The 14415-nt window shown below is 40.2% G+C and overlaps 1 protein-coding gene across 3 annotated transcripts in view; it reads right to left on the reverse strand.

Annotated features, from left to right (window-relative positions):
• Positions 1-13769, reverse strand: part of BTAF1 (B-TFIID TATA-box binding protein associated factor 1) — a 105456-nt gene extending 91687 nt beyond the window's left edge. For all 3 annotated transcript variants that reach the window (XM_045024926.1, XM_045024928.1, XM_045024925.1), the window contains exons 1-4: positions 13482-13769; positions 3815-3938; positions 2707-2821; positions 1347-1493 (exon numbers count right to left, since the gene is read on the reverse strand). In XM_045024926.1, coding sequence (XP_044880861.1) covers positions 1347-1493; positions 2707-2821; positions 3815-3938; positions 13482-13495 — 400 coding nt within the window. In that variant the 5' untranslated portion in view covers positions 13496-13769. The remainder of the gene's footprint in view (positions 1-1346; positions 1494-2706; positions 2822-3814; positions 3939-13481) is intronic.
• Between the last annotated feature and the right edge of the window lie 646 nt (positions 13770-14415).

Genomic DNA, 14415 nt, shown 5'->3' on the forward strand with positions numbered 1-14415 from the left:
AAGGAAGCTGATTGGTGCACAAAAAAGCTGGGAATTGGTGTCATGATATATTACTAGATCAGCTAGGCAGGGAAGGGCAATGTTGTGAATACTCTCTCATTAAAACAGACTTTTGTCTTTACCTTTGAAAACAAAGGACAGAACTAATGGAGGGTCTCTAAGGGTATTTCTACACAGCAAAGAAAAAGCCACTGCTGGCCCTGTGCCAGCCAAGTTGGGCTTGCAGGACTGCTTAATTGCTGTGTAAACTCCTGGGCTCTCCGACCTCAAAATTTAAAGACTCCTTTAAATGCTACACAACAATGAAACAGCCCTGCAGCCCAAGCCATATGAACCCCTCCCCCCCCCAAAAAAGTCACATGAACCTCACAAAGCAGAACTGTTTTGTCAATGTATTTCTTTTCTCAGACATTAAATCCCTATCTCCTAATTTGTCTGTTTTGTGCCATTTAGACTGAAGCTGTTTCGGGCAAGGATTGTCTCTTATCTGCATCTGCACAACAACTAGTACAGTAGGGCCTCAATTCCAATTGGTGCCTTTGGATACTACCATAACATATTTACCACCACCACCAGTCTCTGGACCATGAAAGTCCACAGAGCACCTGCTGGACAGCTGGCTAGTCGTATGGTGCTGGCTCCTCTCAGTTATTTCCTGCTCCTATTCTTCACTAACAAAACTAAAACAGAGCTTTCCTGATATTGTTTTTCCATGTAATCAAATGCTGTGGTTGTCATAGGAATATTACATGAGAGGTCTGCAAGACCTCATTCACAAGTTCTGTTAAAATGCAGTCCACCCTATGAAAACATTTGAGAACCCCCAAACTATGCTATCCAACATTAAGGTTGAGCTGTCAAAATCCATGATTTTATAAAAAGACAGGAAAAGCAAGCACTTACAACACATACAGGAAATGCAAAGAGATATTACAATAGACTTAGGCCAAAAATAGAAAACCTGTACATGCACAATGTGGCTGAATTATTGTTGCTGTAGAAACCTTATTTTTTCTTCTCCTGTCATATTCCCTTTGAACTCAACTGCAAAACCTTATTTCATTTTTTTCCTGCATTTATCATAGCTCTGCTGGGACAATGACTAAAATCAATTCCACTACTTTAGTGCAGAAACTATTTTTCCAAGCAGAGACGTGTAGTAATAATTCATTCCTGTACCCTAAAGAGAGAATTCAAACCAAAAGATAGTTATGATTTAGCAAGTTCCCCACACCTACTTCCTAGCAGTATGGAAGATCCTCGACTGTCACAACCTATAATATGGTCACACACTGATAGCTGGGAAATCCATCTATATACAGATAAAAATCAAGCAGAACACATACCTGATTTGTCATCTTGGACCTCAAACTCTGCACCAGCAGATCCAAGAAGAGATGCTCCATGTTTTAACAGTCGACAGATATCAAATCTATCAAAATGCAGCCGATCACTGGCACATGAATCATCTATAGGAATTTCTGAATCAGATTCTAGATAGAAATTAAAAATACAACTTAAGGAAACAGTCAATACCAATGCTCTTTCACATGAGTAGCAGGGGGCAAAGGTGGGAAAGAAGGAAGAGTTTCTCAGAAAACTAAGAAATGCACGCATTTTATTTTGCGAGTTTAAAGGCTTCATGGAAGGAAGAATCTACATACTGCAATCCATCTGAGTCAATAAAAATATCTGTCTTGATATGTTGCCTTGATGCAGATGCTTATGCTTGATTTTCAGACCATAGGTAGCTGTGCATTTACATGCCTACTTTGTGCACAAACTGATTTGCAGGCTCATGGGGCATGTCAAGATTTATGTACTTCAAACATAAATGTGGACCTACCCAAGGTCTAAAAAGTAGACCAGTTATTTGCTTTCCTAATTGAAATATACAAAAATCTTGCTCATTTATAGCCTAGTGTGCTTTATTAGGAAGTCTATGTACCCAAATCAAAATTAGTACAGCCTATTTTCTTCATTTTTACAAAAGCACAAGCGTTGTGTGTGTACATACCTAAAAGACAGAAGGGAGAACTGACTTGTCCAATAATTTTATTTAGCATTCAGGTAACAGAACCAGGATAATACAGCAACATACACTGGGCCACCAAACATCAGTAGGATCAAATGGCTTCACTAACTCCAAAATTAGAAAAACAGTACATACAGACCTTGTTCTTAGTAGTTTTAGCCTTGCAGGGCTTTTATAGAAAAAAGTAACTGGAGATGTTCAGGAAATATCTGGGCAAAGCAACACAATAATATCACGTGACTCCATCTTCTACTAGGCAGACATGTTCAGTGGTGTAAGAGTGCAAAGTGGGGAGGCAGACGGGGAAGTGTTTGCAATAGGCTTCAAACACCCAACTCTAACAGTAAAGCTTTAAGGATTAATGGAATTCTGCTTTTTCATTAAGGTAGGCACTTTATTATCCCACCTGTTTTGGGGTTTTTTTGTGTGTTTTTTTAATAAAACAGAGAAGGGAGGGTGTTTTCTGGGGTCTAGAAGATTTGGTGGAACCTTATGTTGTATTCTTTGTTAATAAAGCCAAAACCCATTAAGAGGTTGAGTATGGATTCTACATATGCAGCCTGCAGACAGGGCTTGTAAAGCAGATTGGGAAAGACTGTCTGACAAGTTTTATACCAGAGTAAGCGTACATTAGAGTGATCATCAACTGTATATAGTTAACTTAAAAGCACCTTGTTTTGGTCTTGGAGTTGGCTTCCACTCGGGTACATTTTTCACTATTGCTTCAACAGCCTGGCCAGCTGCAATGCGAGTATCCCAATTTGTACTCCTTAAGTATATTAACACCTTTAAAGAAAGATTTGAAAATGAATTGCTAGCTAAACCTTTAAATAAATTTTAATTTCACGAGTACAGCAGCCATCCAGTGCTCTGATCAAGAAAAGATCATTTTAAATGCAATGGGTCAAAAGGCTCCATTTAAAAGACAGCTGGGACCTGGAAGAAACAGTGAGAATACATATTGCTTTATTATCAATAGCATTCATGCTGCCCATCAAGAAACACCATTAATAATCTGGTACAATAAGCTCAAACAAGTAGTTAGGACACAAAACTTTGTTTCTTATCATTCTAATCAACTTGCTTCTTTTTAAAATCTAGACTATTTTCTCAGAACACTCTTTTGGTAAAAGTGGCATAATATTCATAACTCTGGCCACTCAGATGATAGCATCAATTGTGGTATAAATACCCATTCAATAAGAACAGAGATGAGACCATTCTGTTGCCACTGCTGTCTGACAAATATTAGTTTTGGTGGTTCTGTTTTTTGTTTAAAAAAAAACCAAAAAAACCACACAATGGATTTGGCCAGATTAAAATCTAGAAGTAATGAAAATCTCTATTTCATTTCCAGTCCTTTAAAATCATCTAGTCGTCACCTTGCTACTAATCACTTTTAACCCTGCAACACGTAGCTCAACAAAATTTTGAACTAATGAGGCAACAGCAGGAAACTGAAAAGAGTTAAATTTCTCTTTCCAGATTACAGCAGATGTTGAACAAATTAATCATATCTAGAATACATAGTGAAATCAGTCTTAAGTGACCATCCCAAAGGCTGATAAATTAGCCGTTTAATGGAAGTGGTCTTCTAATTAAGAGTGAAGCAGAATAGTAATCAATATATTTAGGGGATTCTTTTAGGTGGTCTCCTAAAAACAGGAGACTGCCAAATAAGGCTTCCTTGTAGTATCAAAAATACAAATCTAGTTTTATTCTCATTTCAATTCTCTATTTGCCAAGGCTTTGATGTTACATTAAGAAACAAATGCTTACTTTAGATAAGAGATTATTCAGTTCATGGGGATGGAGTTTCACCACCTCCCCAAGTTGCTGTGCAGCTGCTTTTCTTGTTACCGGTGTGGTACCAGTGTCCAGTAAAATGAAGAGACGATCAAGCCTACACAGATGAAAAAAAAAAAATGCGGAATGATTATACTTGCAGAATTTGATTGGCTCACACTATTAACATAATCCCATCAAACCGTCCAGCATACCTGACAATTTGAGGGGAGTAGGTTGCTTGGGGACTGACAAGATATAGACCAGGGGTCGGCAACCTGCGGCTCCCGGCACGCCAGGGTAAGCACCCTGGCAGGCCGGCCCGGAAGCGGCGCGAGCCGGGGGATGTTCTGGCCGCGGCTTCCTGCCTCCCGCATTGGCCTGGGACCGCGAACCGCGGCCAGTGGGAGCCGCGATCGGCCGAAGTTGCCGACGCGGCAGATAAACAAACCGGGCCGGCCCGCCACGGTGCTTACCCTGGCGAGCCGGGAGCCGCAGGTTGCCGACCCCTGATATAGACCAACAGATCTGCAATTATGGTTTTTAGTAATAAAAGTTTACTCATTCTGAAAGAATTTCTAATTGAGAATAAACCAGAACATTGATCAAATCCAAAATGGAGTAAAAATCTTTCATTACAAAAAGTTACAGTTTATCCACTTCTTTTTATAAACCTGCAGAGAATTAAAAGGGAATTCACAAAGTTACAATCATGATCAACTAATTGCTCATCTCAGAACAGGATGGAAATTCTCTATGTCAGGATTGAAATGCCTTTGAACTTCAGTAACACTTTATATCCCAACACTGACATGGAGAAGTGCTATTACACGAGTGCATTTGGACAAGACTGCAGTAGAAATAACCCTAATATTCTACATTAAATCTGCATTTCAAGCAAAAATTTTATAATCCATTATGTCAAGTTCTGCCTTTCTTTTGGATGCCAGTTTTGTCATCAATTCTCATTCTTCCCCTAGCTGAGTAGCCAGATGTGTGAGCACCAAACCAATATAATCTTTGAGGTACTTGTGTCAAACAAAGAAGTAACAGCACAACAAGTATTATAAAACATGAGGTCTTCTGTATAATACTTTACCTCACTGTTAGCTGAGGCATCATGATAGCAACATTTAAGGCAAAAAGATTGGACTTTGTAAGAATAAGTAGTTTCTTTATGAAACTTTCCTACAGTAATTTTTTAAGAATGGAAGTGTTAGAATTTTTTTATTAGTAAATCACATTCTAATTGTGGAGCACATCAATGGCTCTCTTTGCCAAGGGATGTGATAAACACTCCATCACCACTTAGAGTCTTTAAATCAAGATTAGAAGCCTTTCTAAAAATATATATTTTAGTTCATCTAGACATTGAGTATAATTCAAGAATTACTGGGTGAAAAAAAAAAATCAATGGTTTGTACTACATAGTTCCTTCTGCCCTTAAAAAAAATTTTTTTTTAAAAATCTATGAGTAAATCACTAAAAATACTTGTCATAAATATGAAGCTCGCCTACATTAGCTTGTCAAGATGAAGATCCAAAACTCCTCCAATCTTCCACATCCTCAAAAAGTCTGTCATTTAACCCAATCTGTCCCTCCAGTTACTAGCCTTTTTCCAAAGAACTCAAAGAATGTTTAGCCTGGTCACACCACTTCCTCTTCCAGGAAAAAACAAGAATTCGTCATATCACTACACAAGAAACCACAATCATGACCCAGCCTCCAAAATTCTAAAGTCTATTTCCAATCTTAACTACCAAGAGTTTACTGCCTCTAAGTAACACCTATACCTGTACAGCCAGAACTAGACCCCTGATCTCACAGCTTCAAGAACACAAGTCTCTCACCGGGAAGGTCTAGGACAGGGGTAGGCAACCTGCAGCACGGTGCCAAAGGCGGCACACGAGCGGATTTTCAATAGCACTCACACTGCCTGAGTCCTGGCCACTGGTCCAGGGAATTCTGCATTTTAATTTAATTTTAAATGAAGCTTCTTAAACATTTTAAAAACATTTACTTTACATACAACAATAGTTTAGTTATATATTATATACTTATAGAAAGAGACCTTCTAAAAACATTTAAATGTATTACTGGCACGTGAAACCTTAAATTAAAGTGAATAAATGAAGACTCAGCTCACCACTTCTGAAAGGTTGCTGACCCCCGGTCTAGGAGAATATATTTTTCCAAGCTGCAAAACTTTAACAAAGGGGGAAAACATTCTCTCTCTTCCCCCTCCAGCCCCATTATCCTCCTCCCAATTAAGTCAATGGCAAACCTCTTCCTCCCCCAACCCCCGAAATCAATTGACATCAAGGGAGGACGATTGCAGCTCACAACTCCTGCTGAAATCAGTGGGTGTAGGACTGATCCTGAAGCTAGACACCACAGTTGTTAATAACAGTCTGATTACATCTGGCTTTCTACTTTGATAGCACCGAGGCATTTCTGAGCTAATGGGCAGACAAAAATTTAGTAGCAGACGCTACTAAAAATTTAAAATCAGAGTAATCAATGATTTGCAATGCAAACCGAAATTTGAAAAGTTCTCTTGAAACTTCAGACATTTTTTTCCCTTCAGAATAAAGCAAGCAATGGTAAGGCCAAACCAATTTTCCAAGCCAATCTTATAGTGGAATTAGAAGTACAGCTATCTAATGGAATCTTGTTGTAACCTCAGCTATGGAGGGGCAACCTCCTATCTACACCTATACCACCACCATAAATGTACAATAGGACTCTCCTCCAAAACAGCTCACAGTTTAAATGGACAGGTACAACACAGAAACAAGATCACCACTTGTGATTATAGCTGAAATTCTCAGCCGAACAGAAGGATAGTGTTTTTTCACAGAAATAAAGCCTTGAGTATGAGCAGGCAACAGAGATAAAGGGAGTGCTTGGGAACTAAACTTAAGTGTCACAGAGATAGAAATAATAGCAAAGGTATTTCTGAACTGCTTTGAAAAAATAGATTACATGCTAAAGTGAATTTTATATTTAAATATAAAAAGAATAATGGAACCAGCCTCCCTCTACAGATACCTTAATGTAATCACAGTCCATCTGCCAAATTCACCCACAATTTAATCATTTCCTTCGTTTGCCATCCCTAAGCAATTGTTTGTGCAACTGTAGTGGCTGCTTTCTTCCCCAAAGACATGTGCATTTCAATGGTAGAGGAAAAGTCATGATCCCTTTATGTGTTTGCGCTTACATTGTTTATATCACAGTAAAGCATTTAACTTTAAATCAAGTCCTTGTTTACTTCCCTGAACTTGTCAGGTATCTCCATTTGTTCTGCAACCGCTGATTTAAGACTTATTTAAAAGTATCAATAAGAAAGGAGGATGTTTAAGTGTTAATAAAATAAAGGTTTTGTCCATTCTGCTTTTTCTTTCTATAAATACATTCTGAGGAAAGAAGCCCACAATCTTTAAAGTCCTTTGTTTCTGGAACTGTATGCATCCCCTTCTGTGCTTTTTTGTTGCTTTTTGCAGTAAATGGCAACTTAAGTAGCTTCTAAAATGGTATAATTTTAGAGAAATGTGTAGTCACACAAGGGTATCAAGCAAAAACCCAAGGAATCCACAGGCCTCCCGTAAAAAATAAAATGCAGGATATGTGGCTCAGCACATATGGCAAGTAATAAATATATTTTAGACTAAGTGTTTAGCAGTTGCCTTTTAAAAACTTAAAATATTGAGGAACACAAATACATCCACTATGCATGCTGCCTAGAAATAACCAATTGCAGTGCCTATATTTAATGTTACACAGCTGTTAGTCATGTCATAAAACACTGCTGAAATTTAGTATGCTTTTATGAGACAAGGAGCACTTTTTTCTTCTTCTAAGTTTCACCCAAATAAACTGAGCCATTTTAAGTATAGGAGGAGCGGGGAGAAAGCATGTTTTTTAAACTGACTAAAAAGCAGGAAGGAGATTGTTCCTGCCAAACTTAAGTTTCTCAGTCCTGAGGCCATAAATGTGCCTTTCATGTCCTGGTGAAAATTTGATATGGCCAAGTTAAAAAGTTTTAAGAAGTCCTATTTATCATCTAATATAATCTGATTTACATATGTTAAAAACAAATGACCTTCCAATGTACCAGCGTCAGCAAAAGAAAGTTTTCACAAAATTGATGTCTCAGAATTACATTGAATGTGCAGACAAGTACATGAAATTGATTGGAATTTCATTTTTCATAGGTTGGGGCATTGTGGAATAAAAATGACTATTTGTACAGAGAGAAATAGAAATGTATGGAATGAGGCAAGCCTCCTCACTTCACTGCTTGCACATTGTGTCATAACAGAACATATTCTGTTGCTGTCTATCAAACAGTTTAACATAACTACGTCAGGCACAAAACCATCAATTTTATGTAATGAAACAGGGATCATGTATTTAAAAAAAAGGGATAACAATTAAAGACAGCTGTAATGCATAAGCACAGGCAGCCTTACTTTTTACTATTCCACTGTACAACCTTAACTTTATTTAAGGTATTTTATAACTATAACTTGTATATTGCAGACATGTATATACAAAGTGTATCCCCAAGCTAGCATGATGTTTTGCAATCAAATAAGTAGGCAAGGTCCCTGCCTCAAGAAACTTATTTTAGGACCTGAGCCAGCTCCCATTTAAGTGATTATAATTTGTCCCCTTGCCTTAATGAGAGATGAAACAGGCCCTTACAGTCAACTAACTGAAGCATATATATGACACAGAAAAGCAACAAAATGGCACAATAGTCATTAGACCAGGATTTCAAAAATGTATTAACACCTAGTAGCCAGATACTGATGCAAAAGATATACCAGCAAGATCTATAAACACCCTGGTGAGAATCCTAGCTCCAGCTGCTGGAATTCCTATCAGGGTTCTAGCCTTGAATCCTGTTCAGGAGTTTCATCTTTCATATCAGTCTTTGACTATGAGGTGTCTGAGAAGTTTCACATCTCCTTGCTTCTATATTGGGGAGGGGGGGGGGTACTTCCACTGCTCTATCCTTTTACCAACTGCCTGAAGCTAGTGCCAGGCAGTAGTCTTCTTCCAAACTTTAGTACTAAAATCTTACTAATGGAGACTGCTAGAGTGCCTGCCTATACTGCTGTTTCACTTTCCCAAGCAGCAACCATAGTAGAGTGGAACTGACAAGACTCAGGTCAGTTTCATTGTTATTTTAAAGCTTGGGGTATTGATGAAACTAATAAGAATCACATCAATATAACTTTCACCAATACTCACAGGCTCTAAAATGGCAATCAACCTGACCCCAGTCTGTCAATTCCACTCTACTACTGTTGCTGCTTGGAAAAGTGAAGAGCAGTAGCAATGAAACTACATGCAGACTTGGAAAGTCAGCAGTGCATACATTCGCCATTTGGAAGGTTCTCTGAAACCATACAGGCTAGAATTTTTTTTTTAAAGTACATTTATGTTCTGCCAGAACTTATAATCCCATCAACACAATGTTTCTACAAGCATATGGATTTTTCAGGCCTTTACTGGAGATTTTGGGTTACCTTGAGAGGGACAGACAGAGATTGTTAATGATATACTAAGTTTGAAATTTTAGATGTTTATGAGCCCACAACAAGGTTACCTCTTCTTAGGAACTCTTATATAAGACTGCCTCACACCTAATAAAGGCTTATGAATCATTCTCAGGAACTTTACTATCATGATCATCCTTCGTAACTATTCAGAATATGGGTACTGCATTATGGTCCCAATTTGGGAGTGTGCAACTGAAGGATGCTATACTGAAAACCCAGAAACTGGTGTCTTATTTACTGACCAGGTATAGCACAGGCAGCGGCAGCTTATGCTTCTCCAGGCTTGCTTATTAAAGTGCTTCACATTTTCCCCAGTGAGGTAAGAAAGTATTTCAAATGAACACAACTAGAAATCTAAACAATTTCATGAAGTGAGTTAAAGGTAGGGGCAGGTATTATACCTGTAACAAAGTCATTCTGCTACTTTCTTTGATTTTACTATCACATTTTCCTATTTTAAAAATGTTTCTTCTCCCCTCCCAGTATAGTGCAGATTTTCCCATTATTCTGGGAGGTAACTGACTGACTAAGCAGAAGAAACAAAAGAAAATGAAAAATAGGTTCCCCTCTAACCTCTTTAAATTATAGTGGCTCTTTGGTGGGATTTTTTTAAAAAATAGCTTAATTTAACTTTTTTGGTTAAATATCTTAATTAACTTTTTAGCTGGCAGTGTCCCCTTTCAATCTTGATGTCAACACATACTTTAGACATTGCTGAAATCCAGCAACAATACTGAATAGTGTCCTTTTTGCAGTGATAGTGGTTTGTGATGTGAAAATGTTCACTAGGCAACCTATAATCACAAAGAGCACCAAAACCACCATCACATCATAATGACTGTCACTATAACGGGCCAGATTTGAGAAAATGACTAAGGTGAAAGGGTTTGCTGTATCCCATTACTAGTCCCTGTCTTGAGCCACCTAGTTCCACACAGTCCCACAAGTTTATAATTCCGTTCTCAAGCAGGGGTTCCTACCATGCTCACATTTGTGTATAACCCTAGTGAGAGAGAAGAGGAAGAACAAATTTCTTGCTATCGCACTGGTTGTTTCTATTACCCAGATACATTGCCCTGTACAGCTAATGGGGAAGGAGAAGTTGAGGAGAGAAGAGAATTCCCATCAAATTATCCCTGTTCAAGGCTTATTCTTGGAGATTGGAGAAGGGGACACTGTAGCAATGTGTGTTTGTCTCCTGAGAGGAAGGCTACCCTGCCTAAACACCCATGTGTATTTATTCTTGGGGATGATATCCACTGGGTAGCCCCTACTTGTGTGTGTAGTATTGCAGGAGATCTGGCACATAATCTGTGCTTTACTGTCTAGCAAGGCCTTTTGTTATGGGGCTTCTGCTACTTTGTTCTAAACACACAAAAACCAAGACAATGAAATAACCAGCAGACTCTAAAAAATAAGATTCTGCCACAAGCAAAATTTCTAGAAGACAGCAGAGTCTGGTGACACACACCATCCCTCATCCAACAGCATGGACTAATATCCACAAACCCATTTCCTTCATTCCATAGCCATGTTTTAATTATTTTTTTAACAAAGCAAATGCATCTTACTATAGCAGCATAAGCTCTCCTAATCTGTTTTTGACAAAAAATGTTTACAGATTCTCACCATCTGTCCAGAGCTTGGCTTGTCAGAACTAAAATTTTAGGAAGGTTTTTCCATTCAACCACTAATCAAAGCTAATCTTCACATGTACGGCAAGGTACTTGACAATCTTTTGGTTTTGAAGTATAAAAGCAAAATCAGCTACAAACACAAGAATAGGACTTCATTTGTGAAACAAGGTTCTAAGACCAAGTTAGACAGAAACTTCCCTAAGGCTAATATCGTGTATTATCCTAGACCGATATTAAGTCAGCTAGACTTGTTTCTCCCCCAACTCCCCATTTATAGTTAAAATTGAACATTAATCTTGGCTCTTTAATACATATGTAAAAAACATACTTTTAACTATAACTATTCACAGGGAGAGTTCAGATCTCTACAATAATGAAGCTTGTAAAGACCATAACACTAAGCAACCAAACCTAATTTAATCAACACCAACAATTTATATATTCATGCAAGTTTGAAAGGAAAGCATGCTGAAACTTCTGGGTTCAGAAGTGAGAACTCTTGGAAACATTGTATTATACCTGACAATAGAAAACTGACTGCTACAATGTTCCTGTTCTTATATTTAACTTCAAAGAAAGGTCACTTGTCAGAACAAGAGTTACTGTATATGATCTGCATTTTGTGATGTTTCTGCTGTATCTATTGTAACAATGTGCTGAGGCCAAACTTATACAGTATCACTTTTGCATATAGACTGAAACACTGGAAACAACAGGAACAGCCAAACTGTTACAAGTGTTTCAAAATATGTAGTTCCTTTACACTACTTGGCTCTTGAAGTGATTTCTTACTAACTTTCCTGGGAGTGTTTCTCACAAATATTCCACTAATTCTGTGGAATTAATGTCTTTTTACAGCATACAATGGATAAAACTTTGTATGGTATTGTTCAATTAGACTCACAGTTTTGGAAATAACTGCCTAGCTTTCCATTGGAACAAGTGTGTCTCACAAGTGAAACTACATGACTAATTAAAAAAAAGCTGTTTTAAGTTAACACTTAAATTACAAAATATGCCTTGTCTACACAGGGAACACATTCGATTCCAAGCATCTGAAGTTTGGAACAGAAGCAAATCCTCATTGTAGACAAGGCTTTAAAATATGTATCAACTGTTCAGCTAATTCTTAATATTCCAGTGATCTGCAACATTGCAAATAAAGTAATTAGAGAATTTAAGAATTTACAGTGACTGCCTCAAAAATAAAGGGATAACATTGCTGTGTTGGAAATGAATGTAGCATCTGATAGCAGAATTTAATTGCAGAAAGGTTGGTTGTTAAAATAATCTCCTAGTGCTTTAAATTCATATGACCAATTAGGACAAAATCCCAATACAAAACCATTGTTTTGAAGGGAACAGTAGAGAACATAATAAAAAAACCTATCATGCGGCATTGTCAACCTCAAAGCTTCTCATGTCAAATCAATTGGCCTCACTGCTGCTAGGGGAAAAAACAACAACAAAAATCCATATTGCAGGCTTGAATTCATGTTTCACAACAGCTTTCAGTGATGAATGAAATTCACATATTCTAATAGATCAGATGATGTATTGACAAAGATATGAACCTCGCTACATACTTAATGTAGGTCTTTGGATTAGGATCCACTTTTGTTACTGAAGTTTTAAAACATAGAGGGGTACCACCTATGCAGATTATCCCCAAATCTCATCCCCACTGTCACAACATCTAGGCAATGGTTAGATGGGGGCAGAGGGAAGCATCCCCTTGTGAAGTTTTTCCTGTGTTCAAAGGATGATTGAGATTTATAGTTAATTTTTTAATAAAATATTTGTATATTATAAGTTGTATCCTTAAACACTTTAAACTCCAGCACACCCTGATTCACATATGTTTAAACTGATACCACCTAGGAGCTAGCGAGCCAGGATTCCCTAATCCTGCTCTGTGTGGAAGCCTATGATTTTATTATTAGCATACTAGGAGGCAGACAAAGCAAAGTGGTTCCTGTCACCTCCCGAGGTGCCAGTACACTGATACCTTGATGTAGCAGGATTCCACCAACCTTCGGCATGAACATTTAAGGGTGGCCTGCACATCCTTTGACAGTGTGTATAAGATGTTGGATGGGGAAAAAAACCCTTATCGCAGGAAGGAGGGGTCGGGGTTCACACACACTTTACTGAGCTACGGGCTTCTGTCTGCTCCTGGGGCTGCAGTTACCCCGGCCGGCGGGCATGCAATGGACTGAGCCCGCGCTCAGGGCCATGCAGCAGCAGCACCAGAAGCACACACGGGAGGCCGCAAGTGGCACATGATGCTGGGCAGGGATAATACCCCGGTGGGGCCTCAAGAGGTTAAGGAGGCTATTAGGAAACGGGAGCGAGTCACCTCTTCAGCCCCACACAGCAGAGGCTGCCTTGGGGGCTGTGGCCCATGGGCTGCCGCCCTCTTCCCCCACCCCCTCTGGGCTTATACCGACCTGGAGACCGCCATTGCCAGAGGGAGCCTGGGCCCGGTTGGATAAGAGCAGCGGGGTGGCAGGCGGGGGCCGCCCTTGCTCTCCCAGGAAGCAGGATGCAGGGGCCTGGCCTAGGCCTCTCAGGCTCCACACTCCGACCTCGGCCCCACCGGATAAAGATGGGGAGCGGCTGAGCGCGTTGATGGCCGGCGGAGTCCCCCTAGCCCCCGGGGGTGGCGGCAGTGCGGGTGGTAGCAGTGGAGCGGCCTCAAAGCACGGGTTAAAGCTTCTATTCGCCCATCGCTGGGGAGAAGCCCAACGCCTGGTTTTATAGGAGCAGCCATCTTGTATTTATTCCCTTCCTCCATGATAGCCGCTTCCTCATTGGCAAAAGCGCCGAGCCGCAGCCAATGGGAGCAGTGCTTCTAAGAGCGGAGAGGGAGGGAGCGTAGAGTTGGGGGATGGGGCTGAGCAGACTCTACCACGGAACTTGCCGCGCCTGCTGGGGAAGGGGGAGGAGAGAGAGGGGGGGCGGGCCGTACCATTTACACAGCCGTAGAGGGAAACCTACACAACGGATCATACCCGTTATCCGGGGGAGAGGAAATCCCCCAAAATGTGTCAGGCAGTTTACATCCACCCCGTAAGTTCAACCGCAGCGTTCTCTGTGGGGCTAGAGCGGGAGAGATCACTCCCCCCTTCGCCCGCAGTGGCATTAGCCCTCCTCCCCACAACTTCTGCTTGCAAACCACTGCCTAGGGCGCATGCTGAGCGGCAGGAGCGTGGTAGGCCCACCGGCACTACAACTCCCAGCATGCACTGCGCCCGCCTGAGCCGCGTGCACACGGCGCCGTCACGGCCCCCTGCTGAGGGAGGGCGGGTGCGTGGCTCCGCTGCTCGGCAGGACCGCGCGGCCCGGGCCCCTGGGAGGTAGTTCCGGGCTGTGTGGGGTGCG

The sequence above is a fragment of the Mauremys mutica genome, chromosome 7 (assembly GCF_020497125.1).
Source record: "Mauremys mutica isolate MM-2020 ecotype Southern chromosome 7, ASM2049712v1, whole genome shotgun sequence".
Lineage (NCBI taxonomy): Eukaryota > Metazoa > Chordata > Testudines > Geoemydidae > Mauremys > Mauremys mutica.